This window comes from Ascidia mentula, chromosome 3 (genome assembly GCF_947561715.1).
Source record: "Ascidia mentula chromosome 3, kaAscMent1.1, whole genome shotgun sequence".
Lineage (NCBI taxonomy): Eukaryota > Metazoa > Chordata > Ascidiacea > Phlebobranchia > Ascidiidae > Ascidia > Ascidia mentula.
In genome coordinates, this window is record NC_138568.1 from 7985773 (window position 1) to 8005600 (window position 19828).

Genomic DNA, 19828 nt, shown 5'->3' on the forward strand with positions numbered 1-19828 from the left:
GTGGATGCGGCCAATGAGCATTCGGGGCCATCAAATGAATCTAGCAGGTGCCCATATACAACATAGCCAGTCGCCATGACATTGTACGTATATAGGACTGAGTGAGGATGCGGGTAGGAGCGGTTTTCTGTTTTCCTAGTTGCGGTTGTAAGGCAGGAGTGATTGGCGGCCGTTTAGCGCTATACGATTTCCCCTTTGTTTACTACTTAAGCGATCCAATTACGTTATAAATGTTTTGAATGCGGATACCGTGCGAAGGTCGCATCATGCTGGAATATTTGCCCTTTTTCGATTTTAGGACAATTCGATGGTTGTTGCAGCATTTTTCAAGCGTAATGTTACAAAATATTGACAAGACTAGGATATATCTGTTGTATTTTGCTTCTATGACGTACAAACTTTATTTCTTCAACAGAGACACAGGAAAATTTAAAACATATTTGGTGTTGCGCACTCGCTTGGTTATTTTTTCGTTACAGATCGAAGAATATAAATATTTGCAAAACAAACCCGATATTCCATTTTATCTCAGTGGTCAGTGATAAGGCACGTCGAATATACCTCGCCCGAAAAAGATCAACATAATTCTGCTTACCTCTGCCCAAGGGCTAATATTTCATCTCGAGATGTAAAAGCCGTCTGTGTTTGCCTACACGTCAACCACAAGAACGACAAGCGATCAATACTTAGAACCACGATTTTAATTTGTTCCGGCAATCAATTTTAAACGCGGACAGGGTATTGATTATGTGATTCTATTTGAGACACCTGGCCCATGTTATGTCGAATCTGTTCCCAGTGTTTTGGAGTCAACCGAGCAGCAAGATATCTTTGGTTTCAGGCGATATATCCGTAAGCATTGTAACCAGGCCCCAAGGCAATAGGAGATTTGAGAATTTCCGTCGTTGTGTACGTTTTCCCAGGGTATGTTTTGACGCTGCATGGCGTCAAATGGGCGTTTGTTTCCATTCGTGTCACTGGCATAATGGCCCAGCGACAAGGCAGTCGGTGTAAGGTTGATTGTGACGACATAGCACCGTTCTTTGAAGCATGGCCCAAACTCGTGTTCTGGTGTAGAGAACAAACGAATATGCTCGGAGAGTATGTAGCCAATTTCGGCTTTATTACATCAGGAAGTCGGGGGATGTTACGCCCATATTTAGCTTCATCGTCAGTGCATATTTTACTCAAGCCAGTCAACAGGGTTCGCATAGGTTTGCTGTTGTTTTTTGTGCCCAAGTTTGTAAGTATAAAACACCGGTCTTATGTAGAAAACAGGCATGTGTTCAGGGAATTATACAAGGTAGCAAGGATATAGACAAGAATGGGTGCCGCAGTATTTATTTATAAAAAGAATGTGGAGAAAGTTTTTGTGAAATGTCGTTTTCTGTTTTAATGCAGATTTTTTTAAACGCTTTAGTTCAAAAAGTGATGTGTTTTTATTAAATTTGATGTTTAAAACTTGACTCGGATTCGCAAAGCGGTCTTCAATCAGCTTCAAGTTGTTCCAACATTGCTAAACTGATCGCAACATGGCACTGACGAGGCCACAGTTTTCCAGCAGGTACTTGGAGCCACTGGCTTTGCGGGATGTTAAGGTACCTTTCGCAGAACCAGCAGCGCGGCAAAATGAGAACAAGGCTATCTACTACAAACAAAGGAAACCGCTACGATTGACTCCGCTGAAGGCACAAGCGGGCACAAAGCCGCAGTGCGTCAGTAAAATATTACACGAGGAGGAATACGACTTCATTTTTAATAACAGCCGACCGGATGACCCGGATTTTTTTCCGTCAAAACAACATCCTCATAAAGTGAGACATTCCCTGCCAAACACCAAGGCCGTATTTCCAGCGGCAGGTGTAACACACAGACAAAGCTGGTCGAAATTAGCTTCGAACAAAACACGAAGAAAGTACGTCAGTTTTTCTTTGCCGCCGCTTGAAAATGCAAATCAGGCTCAGAACCTGAAAGAAGAAATTGCTGAGATTATTTCTTCGGTTTTACGCGAAGACGTATCTTGTGAACGCAACACGCAAGGTGAAGAAGTGACAAGAGACGATGTACATAAGCTTCGCGCCGCTGTGGCTTTGGATAAAAGGAAACTGCACGCAAAACTTGGCAACTCAGACCAGTACGGTCGTCGAAAACTCAGACCCAGTAAATTAGAACCCGTTGGCGTTGTGAGTAACCCCACCTTAAGGAGGTCTAAAGTAACCGAAAAAGTGCTTTCTCGAAAAGCAGCGGCAAACAAATTCCCAAGTCCTGAAGTGAAAAACCCATCAAGGTCATCAAGCCAAGCAGTAACCACTGACTACATCAGTGCTCTCGAAAAGGCCCGACAAGCCCTGTTGGGCAAATTAAGCTCGGTAACTCTGACCCAGAAGCGACAGTTGCCTCGCAGACGAGTGTTGTATCTGCCGGCCTTGGCTGCCCCGTGCAGTGAGGACTTTGCCGCCACCATGCGGCGGTTTCAGCACGGTAGACGGTTCGTTTCTTCGCCTGTGGTATTGGATCACGTGATACGTAATAACGTGCCGCACAAGGAGACAGCCAAACTGTTAGACGCTGTGCTTCGACCTCCATCAATTACCCACATTACTTAAAGATACTTTAATAACGATGCGCTTCTGTAATGGTTGGAGGCTACTGGTGAAAAAGACCAAGAGACCGACGTTTCTTAAAAATGTTCAATGTGTTTTTTTCTTCTTTTTGATAAGATGTGAGCGTTTTTGTCGAAAGAAACCACTTTACTTTCTTTACTGTAAATAATTGTTGCAATATATTTAATAAAGCTTTCTGAAGAAACTCCCATTTCAGTGCATGGTAGTTTGGAAAACAAAGAATGGTTTCGTGGGAATTTTATGACCATCGACTTCCAATCTAACTTCCGTGATTCGTTGTTCAAACCAAACTGCCACTGATTTCCTGTTATCTAACAAAAGACACAAAAGAAGCAGATGGCGCATCACTTTAGCGTCCTAATAAAGTATATTTATCACCCTCAGAACGTAAAACTCTTGACACTCCAGTCACCATATACAAACACCAAGAGCAAAACCCAATTGCGACAAAGGCGTCATTGCACAAACAGTAGGCCCTCTCGCGCCAATTCAGTGGTACAGGATAGTTGACAATGTAACTGGTATGCAGGTTGCAAGAAACAACGTGGTGAATTTAACTCTTTCCGATAGGCTTGACGCACGTTATGGGTGGGGTCCACAATATCACAATATAAAATGCACAAAAAAGAGCAGTTTAATTTTGGCATTAGCAATGCAGCCACTATAGTATAGCGAGGTAAATTTTTTTCCATATATACACTGGGCGCTGAAACTGCCGAAAATGCACCGTCCAGTATCGATGTATAAAAAAGTAAATTCGATTTTTCAGAATGAATATTTCATATATACACCGGGCGCCCGAAACTTAAGAGAAAAATATACCCAGCAAACCCTTGGTCTATACATCAATAGTACAAATGCGGGCACTCGAGGGTTAACCGCTAAACAAGCAGCACGGCGCATTTTCGGCACTTTGGCAACGCCCAATTCGCAATACAAACACGACATTGGTACGGGAGCCAATTGTTTTTCGTTGGGTAATGTTGTCAAGAGCGTGTTCAAACGGTTGCATTATTTTGAATAGAATTTAATTCAAACGCACATCAATTATTATCACGTACTTGGCTAAGCGCAGCATTTATCCATTTAATTTGCAATTAGCAGGTAACTGACAACGTGTCATTTTTATGCAAATAGGTTGTTGCATACACCCTGAGAAAAATGGCCCCTGTTCCCAAGTCAGCTTAAAACCTATTTCAGGCATAAAAGCGCAAAAGCTTCTTTCCAATGGTGGCGAAGAGAATGGGTGACTCCATGAAATGCATAAAAGGCGGAAAACGCAGGGAGCGGTAAAACAATACAGCAGTCCAAAAATGAAACCATATGTATATGAATGGTGTGTCAGGAAGACAGCGGACGCGCTGGTATCAGTGCTAGCTATCGAAAACAGACGAGTACGTACAATTGCACAAACACAAGTAGTCGGTACGGTGTTTTGCGATAGAAAATACGGGACAAACAGAATACTGGGTATGTTAAAAACGTCCTATTAAAGGAGTCACTAAATGGGTTGGCTTTGCTAAATGAATGTAATGTCGCGGTGATAGTGATTACGTACCATGGTGGTGACAATAAAATTAGTTGTACCAATGACAATAATGTTAGGTTGTGACTTTAATATAATTCTACTTAATATTAATAGTGAAATCTCGGGAACCATTTATCAAAATAAGTTTTGGGTCAATTAGAGATCAAATAAAATACTTTTAAATGCAGTCGACCACAACAGCCAGTGGCCGGTTTTTAGATCGCAAACCAAGTTTCTACAGTGATGAGTGAGTTGTGCAGCGATGAAACGGCGAGGGTAGGATATTTACAATAGGTATGTATCTAAACAGTGCAGCGGGATGGACACCGTGAAGGCACTAACAATTGCACGAAAATAACATCCTGACTGCGAAGAAAACGTAAATGAGATGGTTTGGATGTTGATGAAGGACTTACCATACACGTTTACATATCTGGGTGATTTGGTTGGCAAAAGAGCAAAACGTGACATTAGTTTCAAGGTTGCAAGCTAGTAATTGGTATTAATAATGCATCTTATTTCATATTCCAAAGTGAAAAGATTTATAAAGTTTGGACAAACGATGTTTTACCTTATGAGCCACATCATCACGCTTGACTACTACTACATAAACAAACTGTGGTTTTGTTTTTTGTAGTTAATTTTGTGTAAAACATTACCCCAATCTCATAAGTACTATGAAAAACACCATAAAAAAAGAAACAACCCGATAATTGCTCTAATCTCCGACATCTGCATCTCGGTCACCCACAAGCCACAGAAATAGGAATCCTGCAGCAAGTAGGCCAGTTCCCAGAAGGTCACCCATTGCTGTTAAATAGGGAATAGCGCTGTTGTCAGGGTCATTACCTTTCCTCCAAAGGCGAATGACGAGCCATTGACAAACTTGCAAAAGAATTGAGACCTACACACATGCACACAAAGTCAGGAAACACACATTGAAAAATTTGATGAATTGAATTACATTGGACAGGCCAAAAACTAACCGTTTTTGAGTTTTGAATGACCTAATTAAAGCAACAAAGGGTGGCCCGTCATGCACTGCACATAACTACTGATATATATGGTATATTGATCAACTAATTTGTAAGATATACTGCAATCATCCCTGCTCTATATGTCATCTTTGTCACCAAATTAACTGATATACATGTTCCATTAATGATCAATTAATGGCATTTTCACTTACTTGCATGAGTGAGACGATCACATACACCACAACAAATTGTGGAGTGATGCTTGTGTGGCCAGCTTCTAGTGCTTTGATAGTCAAGAGGAAAATAAGCTGACCTGGTACAACTGTTGCCAACATGACCCTCGAACCAGCAGAATGATAATTGTCTGTCAAGTGGTGTAGTCAGTTATATGATTTATAATTATGGGCACATGACTCAGTTTTTCATGCAGATTGATTTGCAAATTATGAAAACCTAATCCATGGTAAACAAATGAAGCCAATGCCATTTGTTTTCAGTAATTTATGTCAAAAAACAATGGCACCACAATGCTATAATTCCAACTAACGATTCAACTACATGTTAAACAAGCTATGGTGTTCTAGGGATTCAACTAAAGTGATTAGTATGTTATGATTGGTTCATAAAAAATATTTTAATAAAGGATGGGGATAAATTGCACCATCTGTTGCATGTGCCATTAAGATCTTTAACAAATAAAAATTTTAACAGACCTGAAGAGCAAAATGTGTGGCAGGGTGAAATGCAGCCTGGTTTTTCTCTTGAAGGTAGGACACCTAGTGGTAGTCCGCTGGTGTGTAGATAAGTTGAAATTCTGCTAGCTTGCACAGCAACCAGGTTACCACCCACTCCATTTATTACTGGGGCAAAGACGGCGATTCCCTTGTTTTGAGAAACTGCAAAGTCGAGGATAAAACCGCCCGTGCTAGAAAAAACAATATATATAACCTAATAATTCCTGCATTATTCCTCTTAGATCTCTATGGCTATGTGTCATGAGTGCAAATTGGTCTTATGTTACCAAATTGGAACTAATTTCAAGCAAATGAAAGTTTGTATCATCAGAATCTCCTGATCTTTATGGCCAACATAGAATTAGTAACAGATTTTACAGCAGTGTAATTTCGATCAAATTTTAAATTATAGTAAACAAAGCATCAAATTAATATTATACTCCACCTGCTGATTGCCATGGCTGCAATTACCGGTTCCCATCCATGCCTGACTACATCCTTTGTGAATTCGTTCCGATGTGCTAACCATAACAAGAGGGGTGTAAGCACAAAGAAAAAGACTATAGTTGCAGGGCCAACCCAAGCTGTTGATTTGTTGTTCACTGTGAAGTATAACCCCTAAAACACAAATGACAAGTTGCAATAAAATTGGCGATTGTGATCATTTACATTCAAGCTGTCTGATATTTCTTGTGTCAAGCATTTATAAAATACCGATATGTTATATTTAATATTACCTATGTCATGCTAAATTGTTTAAAATTCATGTATATAATCAAATTACAACAATATATACATTTTTAGACGTCTCTATTTTACCACAAGATTTTAGATACGTTGTACACACAATGTATGGTATAGAAAATTATTTCCTTTGGTTTCTTTTACCTTTACAAAATATGACAATAGAGTCAAAGTAATGAGGTCCCCAAGTGATGCAGCAATAGGGGTTGCTACATTGTCTGGATTGATTCCCAATTTTCTCGATAGCAGAATTACCATTATCATCACAAGTCCTAAAATTAGAAAAGCAATGAAATTACTTTCTCGGCACCTATAAAGCAAACATTACTAAAGGACAAAAAGGGCTCAATAAAAATATTGTACTGCCATTGGTTGAATGTTATTTTTTGTACCTAGTAGACATGAGGCTATGGCTCCAGTTAAAAGACTACCAGCACACAAAATGATTGCATCATTTGTTTCCCATTTTCCATCTGGAATCCAACCCAGCACCATAGCAACCAAAGATGCCAAAAAGGCAATCACCATTGCCTGGGCTTCCACCAAAAGAACATTGCCAACGATGATTGAACAGCGCTTTTCCTTGTCATCTAGTAATCCCCGATTTGCCTAAGACAACAGTTTAGATTTTGTTTCAGGTTAAGGAAATTAAGATCTACTGCAATATGAAACAAAGTTTTATTACATAGGTTGATAATCTTGATGCAAGAGTCATCTCCAAATTTCCTTTTAATCCAAGTAAAGCAGGGACAAGAATAAAAATTTCTGGAACATTTTCGAAGACAGGCCAATGCTGTAAAAAAAATAAATACAACATGTTTGTGTGTGTGTCATAATTCTTTTAGTAGTCAATAATCAGTAAATATGAACATTAACTTCAATATACACAATTTTTCAGCCTTAATACCTGAACTTTGTCAAGTACAATGCCCGCAGCCACCATTCCCATTCCAGCCATTAGAAATGGGAATGTTATTTGAAGAGCAATTGAAAGCATGCCTTCCTTTTTTTGACCAGAATCCACATTTTCGTCAAAATTTAAATCAGACAAATGTTGTTGGCTATTTTTTGCTTTCATTACATTCTTTTTTGGTAACAACGTTTCAGTGTCATTGTCTGAAATGTCATCATTTTGTCCCGATCTATGACTGAACTGGGTTTCCACCAACTGGTAGTCCATGTCAAAAGACTGGTTGTAGTGTCCAGTTCTATTCCCCATTTTAGTCAATGACACAGCCTCATTAGATTCTGGCTGAATTGTCAGGTTAGTGGCTTGGTAAATTTGCTCTTCATCTATCATCTGGTACGATTCATCATGGCTGCTTTCCGAGTCAACTTGATGAACTTTGGGAACCATACTGGGGTGGTTCGTAGACGATTCTTCTTGGACTAGTTTTGCTACTCTTCTTCGTAAAAACTTCAGGGTTGTTTTTGCTTCTTCATGTAGTTGCCTACCTTCATTTAAATTCATATTAATATGCGGCCAGCTGCCAATAACTTTGACATATCCTCGATATTCAGTTCACATGGGTCACATAGCTCTTTCGTATATTGTCTAAACATGTGTGCTTTTCGAAAACAAAGAATAGTCATAACCGCTGTTTTTTATTTTTAGGATCTGTCTCATGTAAAAGCTATAAACTTATTTTTACATATGCATGTGGACTTGGCGATACTATAAACTTGCCGCAACGTGTCTGGCAAGCGAATCTCCACTCTCTAGTGACGCGTCCAAACAAAACCGCCAGAACCAGTCTCGAGTGCCACACGAAAAAATTAATCAGCTGATCATTATGACGTCACAAAAACAATTAATTATAATTTGCGTTTTTCAACAAACATTTGGATAATATGGGTGCATTTTTCAGTTTTCTGTTTATCTTTCTTGACAACCGAAAGATTAAAAATCGAATCGAATCTAAACACATTTCGCCTACTTTTAACTAACGAGATGTTTTAAACAAGATAAAAAGCCATTTTTTGCATTAAAATTTCAGGGACTTGTTTCACAACAAGCTACATAAATGATTTCTGGTGATTTTATATGTATATATTTTTCTGTTATTAGGCGTGCTAAAATTACTCATGCATGTTATTAAGATTGGGGGATGCTTCAAGGCAAAACTAAACTAAACTCTTGACGATTGGCAAAGACAAACATATTATTTGCATCGTTCATTTATGATTCTGGAATAGTTCTAAAACGATGGTTGATGCCTTCGTGCCACATGGCCACTGCACAAAAACGTTTTATGAATCTCAACCTCACCATGCCGGTGAAATTATGAAACTAGCAAAGGAATCAACAGTAAGTAAACATTTTTTGACTTCTTCAAGATCTGTTTTTCACTTATAGACTCGGTTTTTACTGTTTCAGTAATGCTAAACAAGCATTGATTGATTTATATTTAAATACTGTGCCAGTTTTACTTAAAATCACTATTAAGGAATTAAAATACTAACAAAACATGCTTGTAATTTGCACAGCAACCCTTTAGTGTTTATCACTTGGAGCAACCTCATCATGTTCGAATAAAGCATGGTCACTTGGGGGCTTCACCTGCAAGTAGAGCTAATGTTAATTCTTCAATGGACCTCTTGTTGCAAGTTTTACAGCCAGCCATCAACAGTGATCTTGTTGAAATGTTTCAGAAATACATTGAAGTAAGTGTAAAAATATGAAAAAATCTTAAAAATAATTTCAATGGCATCGATTTTTTTGCTCATTGTAACATTAGATTTTGTTTGCTTTACCAAATTAACATTATGAATGTAATCACTAGATAACATGGATGTACTTTTTACAGGTGTTTCGGGAAGCAGCAAAAAATGCAAAGTTAAACATGGACAGTGAACCATTCAAATCAGCTAGAGTTGTTGTTGATGTTGATAATATGGTATGATCATGTTCACTTGGTTTCCAAAGTATAATTTTCCATTGTCAACTCCTTTAAATTCTTTGATTGTCAAGGTATCCAGAGCTTGTCAACGTGCTCTTGACAGTGCGAAGTCTTTATTTGCCCCCAAGGAAAACAAAGAGAAAAAGCAGCCTCCTGGAATTGTGATACAAAAAACTGGGTCAAGCAAAGGTTATCTTCAAGCAGTATTTAATAGTGTTTATTAAGATTTAAATAAGTTTTCTCCTTACAAAAAACAATTCTTCAGCCAATATTGGCCTAATTAGTCTGTGAGTAGTAACTTTAAACATAATTGTCAATAAATAAATGTTACAATTTGACCTACATCACAGCTGCTGTAACAAACTGCTTACTTTTATGTTGTCAGGTTCAATTCTTGCATACCGACCACCTATACAGCATTTGCTTCCTGGACGTAAAAGGGCAGCCAGTCCTGATTTACCATGGGAAAGGGTATGTTTAGATTGTAGTTAGAAAATATACATGGACCTCAGCAAAGTAACATGTATTTCAAATGAAGTCTTTTCACACCCTTTTAGTTTTAAATTCCATATATTTGACAAATATCACAGTTTGATAGAAAAGTTGCTTTTTTACAGAGACTTAAAGCTGATAGTAGAGACTTGCTTTCAAGGCGATCTCTCAGTCCTGTCCCAAAGGTAACCTCAATCTAGATACATAGAAAAAATACCTATGATCTCAGACATGTGTTATTTCTAGAAGCGACCACGAACTCTGACACCAACTCTTGGGCAACGTAGTTACGGCAGCCCACACCGAAATCCCAAGGACGCCATTAGGAAAAAGATTGAAGAATCGGTACTTGCACCTATATCAATATCTGCCTGTAAAATTTATGTCTAAATGTTGTTTTTTTGTAGTGGGATCCTGCCCGTCTCACAACTGAAACTGAATTTGTGATGGGAACAAAAGCCAATAGGTGAGTGGGCTGTGTGTTGTATGTCTGTTTTTCATAGTATTGGAAGGGTCCCACTACAAGGAAAAAACAATTAGACATTATTTCGCAGGCTAAACTGGGTTAAGCACCAGTTCACTAGTTTGACATTTGGTTACTTTTCTCAGCTGAGCTTCCAGTTTTGAGCCACTAAACACTAACTTAAATTTGTTAAAAACATCTGTGCTGATCATGGTTATCTCTTACCAGAGCACTTGGGCTTGGCGCGACAAGGGGAAGAATTTACATGAAACATCCAGATCTGTTCAAAGTAGGTTTGAATTGACAAAATATATCTATGGTTATTTATGTTGACCTTCTGTTATTGCAAGTATACCAAGACCTTTGGTATTTTTCAGTATGCTGGAGACCACGAAGACAAGAAATGGATGGTAAAACACAACTGCATGGCTGCTACAGGTGGAAAAAATGTAAGACATGTAGCTTAAAACACAATTCAACTTCATAAATATTAGATTGTTTTTAACTTTCGGCCAATTGTTTCGTGGTAAAAAGTTGATAACCACAAACATAAACAGTATCAGTACTTTGTACTTGGTGTGTAGCTTGTTTTAAAATTTGTGCCAAAATCAACTATGGAGGAGTTGTAAATGACATTATTTGCTGCAGACGTTCATCATGATAGCAGAGGACGTGCTTCACCTCTTCCAAACCGAGTACAAGTATGTTTAAAATCCCCGCTTTCTCGACTGTTTCCTTTTATACCATTCTTTGCAAATCGTTGCAGAGACAGTCCGGGGACTTTGTCCGAGGAACTGCAGTTTTTCAAACTTCCCGATTTCGTTCTGCGTAAGATGCAAACATCCATGATCAACGAGAAGAGGCTCAGACTGGGTGGAAAATTTGCAAAAGCCGGAAGTACGTCCCGCAATCTGCCGAAAAATTTGTTTGATTTTTCTTCCAAATTTTTTTGCAAAAAATGTTTAATGAGCGGAGATAAGTTTGTATCAAGTGAACTGCAGAGAGTGCCGTTGTTTCGACGCAATATGGTTTCATTCGTTCTGATTGGCGACTGAGGATAATAATACCAACCAAATTTAAGGCGAATACCACATTCATGTGATTTTGCCCTATATGTTTCGAGGAAAATACGAGAGGAATTATTAGTTAACGATATTATCACTAAAATTACTTTGCCTACGACGAAAACGAGCAGCGGTTATTTGTTTTTGCCTCTAACTTTTCTATTAAAGTTTTCAAATTAAGATGTGATTTTTTAGGTCCCAGTTTGACCACGAAGAAGGACTCCCCGGGACCAGTAAGCGTCAAACCTATGTAAGTTAAATGCGATTACTTTTATACAAAGCGCGCATGCGAAAGACATTGAACTGCAGGAGGCTGCTGCATATGCTGTGATATACAAGCCTCGTTTATAATAACCAAATGCATTCAAACCGTTTTTTGAACCTAATTAATATAGGCATACAATATTTACGTTTACATATTCCTCATAAGATTAGAGACTGAAGTTCGTGACATAAAATCAAAGCATAGCGAAATGTGCAGATATCACTACGTGTAATTCATCCTACCCTTCTCCCATTGCAGAAAACCTGCCCTTGGTCTCAGCCACTTGGCGTCGCCAGAGATCGCCCACAGGTTACGTGAGCGAACACCCGACGTCCCGAAAACCGATGATTCGGAAAGCGAAAGCGATGCAGATGACGTAGGCAAGCAGACGGACGATAGCAGTTCCTACGCTGAGACCGACTAGTCCAGCAGCTACTCCACAGTTGAACTGTTGCCATAGAAGGGCTCGAAAATTTCATTATGTCTGGCAGCAACGGTGGCAAAATATTAAACATTTCAGCGTGTTCAAAAGCCGGCTTATTGGAAACGGGTTTCAACAACAACAAAAATAACAACTTGGTTTTCATCACCTGGTGGCGCTGTAAGGCGTGGGCTTTCTTTACCTTTACGACTGGTGGTCGAAACGTTAGCTGCAATATAATCTTCCTGGAACTTTTTACCAGAAGAGTAGTAAATAGGAAACGATTATGTTTACATACTTGTATTTATCGGACATTTTGCTTTTGGAACCTAATCCTCGCTTTTTCCCTTGGCACACCGAGTCACTGATGCTCTACCGACTGAGCTACGGGAGCAAATGTAGTCTGCACTGGTAGAACAGAGATGCAAGATATATAATTTTATAAATAATAACGTTTTAAAGTGGGGTCTGTTTTGTGTACTCTCTTGCCACTCCCTCCTTATTTCGGAATGTTCCAAAACCATTAACAGCCAAAGCACATACTTTTTATAACGTGTAGTTCACATCTCTGGCCTTGGCAGCAAATATTGTCACTTGGTAGACCTCCACGCTCTTTTGCGCATCAATGGAGTTTGTGCGGAGTGACAGAGTGAGTTCTACATGAACAAAAGTTCCAGCAATTCGAATAGAACCAAAAACCAAATATAACTACTGTTGTTGTGTTAGTATATTGTGATACTTTGGAGAAAGTAGCAAATGTAAAGAAAACTGTTTTTCGGAAACAGCGACTAAAAAATGGTGCAAACACCAATTTTCAATGTTACCGTGCCAGTGTTTGCTCTACCTTTTTCCATGTTGTCAAAATTGTTTCGAGAGCCCAACCACCAAACTTTCTGTCCAAATTATCAAAAGGTCACCTAATCAGCATACCACATGAAGAACGAGATAGTAGCACGAACCGCACGTCCCTCCTGCCATTGCTTGCTTTAGAACTGAGGAAAATTTCTAAAAGCTTGTTTACCAACCTGCTGGTTGTGCTTGGTCAGTGATGCGTATCACGTGCTGTACTACACAGATTGTTATTATCCGACAACAGTTGCTCTTTGTAGAAAACAATCCCTTGGGCCAAGTAAAACAACGTAACAATGAAAACTAAAATATTGTATGCATTCGAAAAGTCTACACAGCATTTAGTGCAATCCAATACCAACTAAACTGTAAAATATGACCAATTATTGTATTGATCAGCAAAAGTTGCTTGCCATCTACAATGACATCGAGAGGGCATTTTATTGTAATTCAAGAGTTCTCTCTCGCTTTTGTTCGGTGAACAGTTTTAAGTGTTTTTGCAAGAGAAAGTAGATCAACGTTTCATAGGAAAGTATTGTATTTTGGGACCAACTGGGGCTGAGCGGACGTTTGGAAAATCACACCGTGACGAGCTAGTTTGATGGAATGTGCTTTGACAACATCGCCATGACGTTGCAAATTACCACAGACTGAAACTGCTGTTATTCTTGTTACATTATGCGCACATGCACTTGCGAAAGCAAGCGCAGACGTCGCTTAACGTAATTTCTACCAAGTTACGTGTATCTCACTGATAAGGTCGGAAATATATCGTAGTAATATTTTTGCATTTTTAAGTTTGCTGTGTTTTGGTCCCTTTTTGTTCAAGTAGCATACTTTTGATATTTCATATTAAGATTATACCCCAGATCATATAACAGTCACCATAATATTAAAACCTTTTATAAAAAAAACAAAAGCAATTAAGATTTTTAAACCCAACAAAATTCAAAAACTGATTAACATAAAAAAGTTGAGAATGTAGTTTTATTGAAAAAGCAAGATACACTTCATTGAAGGTAATGGAGTGGGAAGCAAATCCTGCACAAAATAAACGAATCCGATAAACGAAAACACGTCTCATGTTTCTTATAGCTCTTTCAAAATCACTAATTTTAGCTGGGTGGTGTTTACCAAGCTTTTAGCATGGATAGTAAAGCGTATCTTGGGAAGCAGCTAGTGCACGCACTATTGCGCACAATTTCTGGAAAACACCCTACAAGGGCAAGAGCAATGAAGTAATGTGCTAAAATAAATGGAAAGCTTGCGGTTGCTTTTCGTGAGGGCAAACAATATCTTTTAACGCAATGATTCCCAACCTTTTTGCGGTTGCGTGCGACTTGTAGGAAAAACAATTTCGACGCGCACCACCTAGTTGAGTGTTAAAAAGTAACATAGGGGATGTAACAAACAGTTTGAGATCATTTACGATTTTTAAAATTCGAAATATATCCGAAAATTACGGAAAGGTGCTCGCGTTCTTCCTGGAATGCCGTTGCGTGCCACTAGTGGTACGCGTACTACAGGTTGGGAAACACTGTTCTAACGCATATAGGCGAATGACACACTTGTAATGCAAGCATAAGTACAGTACTTTACAAATGCGCTAAATGTGCATTGTTTGTTCGAAAAGTTCCCTTGTTTAATTGCGTAAGCGTGATCATGTTCATCTGTTACGTTTTTGGACTGAGGCCAATCTTTCAGATTCGCGATTTTGTCCTGGAATCTTCTTCCGTTCTCTGATTTGCTTCGACTCGCGAAGTTGCAGTTGGGTCAACTTGTTCGTGATGAATTCCACCACGTTGATCGTTTCTAAAACCGGCGCAAAAATCAAGCGATTTGTTTAGAAGAACTGACGAAAATGACATATCCAGCGCACACTTGCCTTTTAAAAGAAGGTAGTCTCACTGCTGATGTCGGCAACTTTTTCAAAACGTCGGCAACCTCAGCTCTCGTCTCTTTGTGTCGTATGACGAAAACGATAAACAAGAAAACTCCTGACAAAAACAACTTTTTATTTCATAATCAATTCCACTTTTTTGTCATTTCGAAACATAGCCATAGAGTTAATTAATGCAACGTCATCGCAAAAGTCGTAAACGCAAATATTTCTATCACGTAATCTAACGCAGCATATTTCAGTTAACACTGTTCATATTTTTGCTTCATGGATATTTTGACACAAATATTACATCAATTTGATTGGTTTGGATTGCTTCTATTTTACAAATCATAGAGGTAAACATTCGAAGTGCAACAAAAATCTTGTAGTGTTAAACTAGATGCAAAAAATGAATGTTAACAGTATTTTACCTTGTAGGGAGATGGCTGTGGCGAAAATGTATGCCACGAATGAGGTGTCGTTGTCGATTCCAGTCAGATTGAAGCCAAAAACCCAGGCGACGCCAAGAGCAACAAACAGACCAATAGAAAAACTTAAGTTTTTCGCAGAAGTTTTGTTCTAAATGCAAATAGTTGATATGATCAGTAAGTTTGCGAAGCATCTAGCACACTTTCCAAAAAGTTCATCTCACATTTCCCGCCACTTTGCTACAGAATGCGGTTTTGATGACAATCGCAATATAAGCCGTCACATTCAATGCCATGGCCAGTGCTGTCGGTATGACGACCCACAATTCAATGGCATCCGGTTTCAACCAACACCTGAAGACAGACAGAAACAGGTTTTGTGATTTTATCGACTGGGAAGGATTTGCAGAGGAAGATAACATGGGTAAAGTTGTGTAGTAAATAAAAATAAATAAAATTTTTTTTTTTTTAAATGGACGACGGTTACGCAAAAAACAAAACCATCGGTTAGCCCTGAGCAGAACAGGCAGATTTCTTCAGTCTTTATGACAATTTAACCCATATGTTTTTTAAACGATTAGAAAAATCTGCCATTAACTCATAACCTACTCGTTGTCCGAACGCTTGTAACGTTCCTTGTCAGAGAAATAGGATCCCGCAACGATAGACGTTGGACCAAACCAACCCACAATCATCCAGAGTACATACAACATTTTATTCTCCGAGTTGTTGCGTGTAAATATTGGCTAAACAGAGAATGAGAAAATAAAATTACATGGTAGAGTCGATCGCTAATAAATGATAGTCGAGGTTTGACTAGTAACAAATTGCAACACAAAGTTACGTTTTTGGAAAAATAGCGTTTTAAAAATTTTAGTTTTCGATGCTTAGCCACTGAAGTTCATTGGAAATTCACCTAACAAAACAGGGTTTCTATTGTGTAGCATGTTTGGCAGCAACAGCAAATACAAAAAGAATACATGTGCGTTATATGTCTTTTCAACTTAAACGTGGTAACCGAAGCGACTTGTAAAATGAAATCCTTTTTTTCCTTTTTGAGAAACTTTGTTACTCACAAAATAAACCGCCATAAAGAAGACTGCGCCTTCCACCAGCATCCAACCGAAACTAGCAAGCAGTGAGAAGTGTATGACAACTCCGATTACCGTGCAGATGTACTGGAAAATCTCCACAGCATTAAAATGACTCACGATAAGAAATACGTTGAGCAACAAGAGAGCGAACGCGTAATTGATCAGCAAAACTGCTCCTCGAAGTTTTTTTCCAGCACGTACTCGCCTAAAAATTACATAGCTTCCTTTTTTTTATCGAAATAAGCTTATAAATAAAATAGATTTGTTTTTGGCCTATCTGTACATATATATAGTGATATTTATACATACAGATATTCAACTTAAAAAGCATGGAAGTTTCGTTTGACTTGAAATACTAAATACAGCAGTAAACCATTTTATTCTGATAGTCCTTAAAATACGTAAGCGGGACCTAGATCAAAAATAAGTTTGAATGCACTCCATAAAATTCGTTTTTCAAAGCTAACGTGCAAAAGAAAAACTTATCACTCACGGCAAGAATGTAAAAACGACAATAGTGACAAGGAGTGCCGCAATTGAAATACCGCTGCCAACAATCGACACATAATCCACTTCAGTAAGATAATTTGTCTTCCGTTCCTTTAATATCTGTTTAGAACAGATTTGTTTAAAAAAGGAATCAAACGGAAGGCCTCACCCACTTACAAATAGCGTGGCGAAATTTGTAAGATGTGTCGTCATACATTCGATTGATGAGTTTGTTAAACTTGTTGTCTCTAAACCGTTTAGGGACCATTCAAGTTTGGTGGAGTCCCAATAAACGCAAGCAGCAACGTGAGTATCGTTTTCACACTGAAATACCACAGTATTTCTGGTTGCGATATTTATGAGATAGTAAGCATGTAAAAAATAACTTTCGATCTTTTGCATAAAAGATAGCTTAAGTATCTATTTTTATTATTAAAATGAATAAGAACGTATTAACGACTGTTTTAGTATTTCAAAAAGTGAGTATGGAGATTAATTCTTTTGACATTTTGTTTCTTGCTTCTTGTCGCAGTCAACTTACCGATTTGATGGCAAAACGCAGAGTTGCTTCCACAATACTACGGGGATCAGTTTGTCGCGTCACATTATCGAACACCGTTGCCGACAAAATAAAGTCCGAGACAATTTCACTGTTGCTCCCTTGAAACTTGTCGCTGTTGTATGCAGCGAAAGATATCCGCGGTGCTAGAGAGTGTGAAGATTTGGGACATTTCAATCGCTGGTAACAGTTGAAAATGTATACCTTTGTTTGGCGGTATTGCGTCACGCGTAACTGATATGTACGACGGGACGGAATTGTTCGGCTTTGCACGAGTTGTTGCCGTCGAATTTAGGTTTTCCAATGAGAAAGTAAAATAGAGGTTAACTGCATTGAAAACAAATTAATAAAACTCCTAGCTCGAATTAACCTCGATGAAAGCGAAACAAATTACCTGCGTTTGAGGTGGAAATGACAGCAACGGCAATGTCATCACCGTTAAACGTATATAGTCCTGCTGATAGGTTAACTTTGGCTCCCAAACTATCTACGACGTTAAAAATGCTAAAAGTAAAGTAATTCGTATGAAATAAGCCCGTTCATCATAGCGATTTGTTTATCATCACCTCTCTGTCTCAATTTCGTCAAGTTGAGTGGTTTCATTCAGTACCATATCAACCTCGTTGACAAGTTCGTCCGTTTCCTAAAACAGATTATAGGAAATAAATGGAAGGTTACATTTTTAATCGAATTTTACTGTCATGGAGAGAGTGCTGCTGTTATCGATGATGTCCTGGATGTTTTGGAGTGCGACCAACGTCATTGAGGCCCCTAAAATCAGTGATCACTGTCAAAACGCCTTTTACTGCTGCCTGCTTTGGACTATCTTATTGCCGAAAGTATTATTTCATATGTTGCAAAAAATTGAAACCACAGAAATATTCAAATTAGGACTGACAGCATATTTGTAAAAAACTGATATAGCAAGGCCCATATTGCTATTAACACTGTCATGTTAAAGACGTTTCGACAAAAACTTTTGTCATCATCAGTTTGACTGATATAGCAATATTTAACAAAATTTATGTTTAAATAATTTTACCACAAGCAACAAAAGTCTTACCGTTAATTGATTTGCACAGCCATACAAATGACTCATGATCGCTGGGCTTTATGGAAATGTATACAACCATGGCGTTTGTGAAGTAGGCAATCACGTCGCAGTCTTGTCTGCACACTCCTAAATCACTTCCTTCCACATGGGTTAAAATGTTATTGTTTAAAGTCCAATTAGAGTACGTTAAAGTGCTTTCTTGAACATGCAAGCCGGTAAAAAACTGGATATATCCAGTGTTGTTGTTTCCTATTGGTTGTGAGGACGATACTGCGTAAGTTTGTACAAGTTGGGAGACCTCGTTCAGAACGGTTTCATCAAGGGTGCCCAGGGCGCTATTGCACAAGCTGCATGGGGTTTCTTGCAAATGCGGACAATATAAAGCATCTTCTTCAACTTCTAAAAATACACGTTTTTAACTAAATGCGTGTAAAATTTAACTCCAAGTTACCATAGCCACATTCACAGATTGCCATAGGGGAACACCTGGGGTAACTTGAAACTATTGTAACAGAAGCAGTGTTTTCGCGACAGTCAAGATTGTTTATCCATTCAACACGTAGTGCGCAATATCCGTTGCACTCTGTCCTCCTGCAGATGCCATCAACCGCTAATGTATTGTTGCTCACGGTCCACGACGAACACTTTAACTCGTTAATACCGAACCAGTAATACTGAACTGAAGCTTCGCAATATCCGCGAAAATCGATGATCTTGTTAAGTGCCAGATCCAAGGTGGTGACGTTTGTTATGTTTGCAAGGTTGCAAAGTCCATCAAGTGAATGATAACTCCCGATAGCAGTCGAAAAAGACAAATCACTATTCGGAACATCTATGCAGCTTGAGTCTCGGCCTACGAACATTACGTCGTAGATGATACAAAACCGCTAATATTTTTCGGAGAAACATACTTGACAGCAGTTTTTTTAATCCAAAAAGCAACAGTGGTAATGTTATTTACACCGGAAAATCTCATATTTTAAACTTACCCGAGTGAAAACTTCCAATCGACCAACATGCGCAAATAACTAGCAAGCAGAAAAAACAACGAAGTCTGAAAACCATTCTGAAATTTCGGATCAAGTTGTCTGTCTTTTGTATCAGCTTGCAGTGCAAACTTGTTGCAAACAACACTTTTCAGCATTGCTATCTTAAATCCTTTTTCCTTTGCTGGTAATACAACAAAGAAAAAAAGGTTTGAAAACAGCAGTCAGCTGTAACCTTTTGTGATGTAACAGCGACGTTTAGCGGTGGTGGATAA

General features: G+C 38.6%; 3 protein-coding genes across 3 annotated transcripts; 1 reads left to right on the forward strand and 2 right to left on the reverse strand.

Moving 5' to 3' along the window:
- Nucleotides 1–2956: 2956 nt before the first annotated feature.
- On the reverse strand, nt 2957–8172 carry LOC145896110 (solute carrier family 41 member 1-like). The gene is made up of 8 exons (XM_082984958.1): nt 7515–8172; nt 7293–7400; nt 7000–7216; nt 6752–6879; nt 6309–6481; nt 5843–6054; nt 5342–5493; nt 2957–5056 (listed from the first exon to the last, which is right to left on the reverse strand). Exons 1-8 carry the CDS (start codon nt 8076–8078, stop codon nt 4871–4873), a joined length of 1740 nt encoding a protein of 579 aa, XP_082841084.1. The 5' UTR covers nt 8079–8172; the 3' UTR covers nt 2957–4870.
- A 550-nt stretch (nt 8173–8722) lies between these two features.
- On the forward strand, nt 8723–12920 carry LOC145894469 (deoxynucleotidyltransferase terminal-interacting protein 1-like). Its single transcript, XM_082983065.1, has 14 exons — nt 8723–8915; nt 9095–9271; nt 9415–9504; nt 9579–9696; nt 9893–9978; nt 10125–10184; nt 10246–10344; nt 10407–10465; nt 10691–10751; nt 10840–10911; nt 11111–11163; nt 11229–11359; nt 11722–11776; nt 12050–12920. The coding sequence occupies exons 1-14, from the start codon at nt 8814–8816 to the stop codon at nt 12213–12215; spliced, it is 1329 nt and encodes a 442-aa protein (XP_082839191.1). The 5' UTR covers nt 8723–8813; the 3' UTR covers nt 12216–12920.
- A 1110-nt stretch (nt 12921–14030) lies between these two features.
- On the reverse strand, nt 14031–19699 carry LOC145894198 (adhesion G-protein coupled receptor G2-like). The gene is made up of 16 exons (XM_082982693.1): nt 19557–19699; nt 19019–19420; nt 18577–18966; nt 18211–18284; nt 18080–18156; nt 17908–18017; nt 17718–17840; nt 17496–17659; nt 17132–17278; nt 16959–17074; nt 16448–16670; nt 15981–16117; nt 15596–15725; nt 15375–15522; nt 14947–15058; nt 14031–14873 (listed from the first exon to the last, which is right to left on the reverse strand). The coding sequence occupies exons 1-16, from the start codon at nt 19630–19632 to the stop codon at nt 14762–14764; spliced, it is 2541 nt and encodes an 846-aa protein (XP_082838819.1). The 5' UTR covers nt 19633–19699; the 3' UTR covers nt 14031–14761.
- Nucleotides 19700–19828: the final 129 nt, after the last annotated feature.

Excerpts from the sequence above, each read along its gene's own strand:
- LOC145896110 (XM_082984958.1), bottom strand. The coding sequence starts at position 8,078 with ATGAATTTAAATGAAGGTAGGCAACTACATGAAGAAGCAAAAACAACC. Across the intron at positions 6,055-6,308 it reads GCAGCCATGGCAATCAGCAG|CACGGGCGGTTTTATCCTCG; the intron begins GTGGAGTATAAT and ends TGTTTTTTCTAG. Across the intron at positions 5,057-5,341 it reads TGATCGTCTCACTCATGCAA|GTCTCAATTCTTTTGCAAGT; the intron begins GTAAGTGAAAAT and ends GCATGTGTGTAG.
- LOC145894469 (XM_082983065.1), top strand. The coding sequence starts at position 8,814 with ATGGTTGATGCCTTCGTGCCACATGGCCACTGCACAAAAACGTTTTAT. Across the intron at positions 9,979-10,124 it reads CTGATTTACCATGGGAAAGG|AGACTTAAAGCTGATAGTAG; the intron begins GTATGTTTAGAT and ends GCTTTTTTACAG. Across the intron at positions 11,777-12,049 it reads CCAGTAAGCGTCAAACCTAT|AAAACCTGCCCTTGGTCTCA; the intron begins GTAAGTTAAATG and ends CTCCCATTGCAG.
- LOC145894198 (XM_082982693.1), bottom strand. The coding sequence starts at position 19,632 with ATGGTTTTCAGACTTCGTTGTTTTTTCTGCTTGCTAGTTATTTGCGCA. Across the intron at positions 15,726-15,980 it reads TACAAGCGTTCGGACAACGA|GTGTTGGTTGAAACCGGATG; the intron begins GTAGGTTATGAG and ends GTCTGTCTTCAG. Across the intron at positions 14,874-14,946 it reads AGACTACCTTCTTTTAAAAG|AAACGATCAACGTGGTGGAA; the intron begins GCAAGTGTGCGC and ends CGCCGGTTTTAG.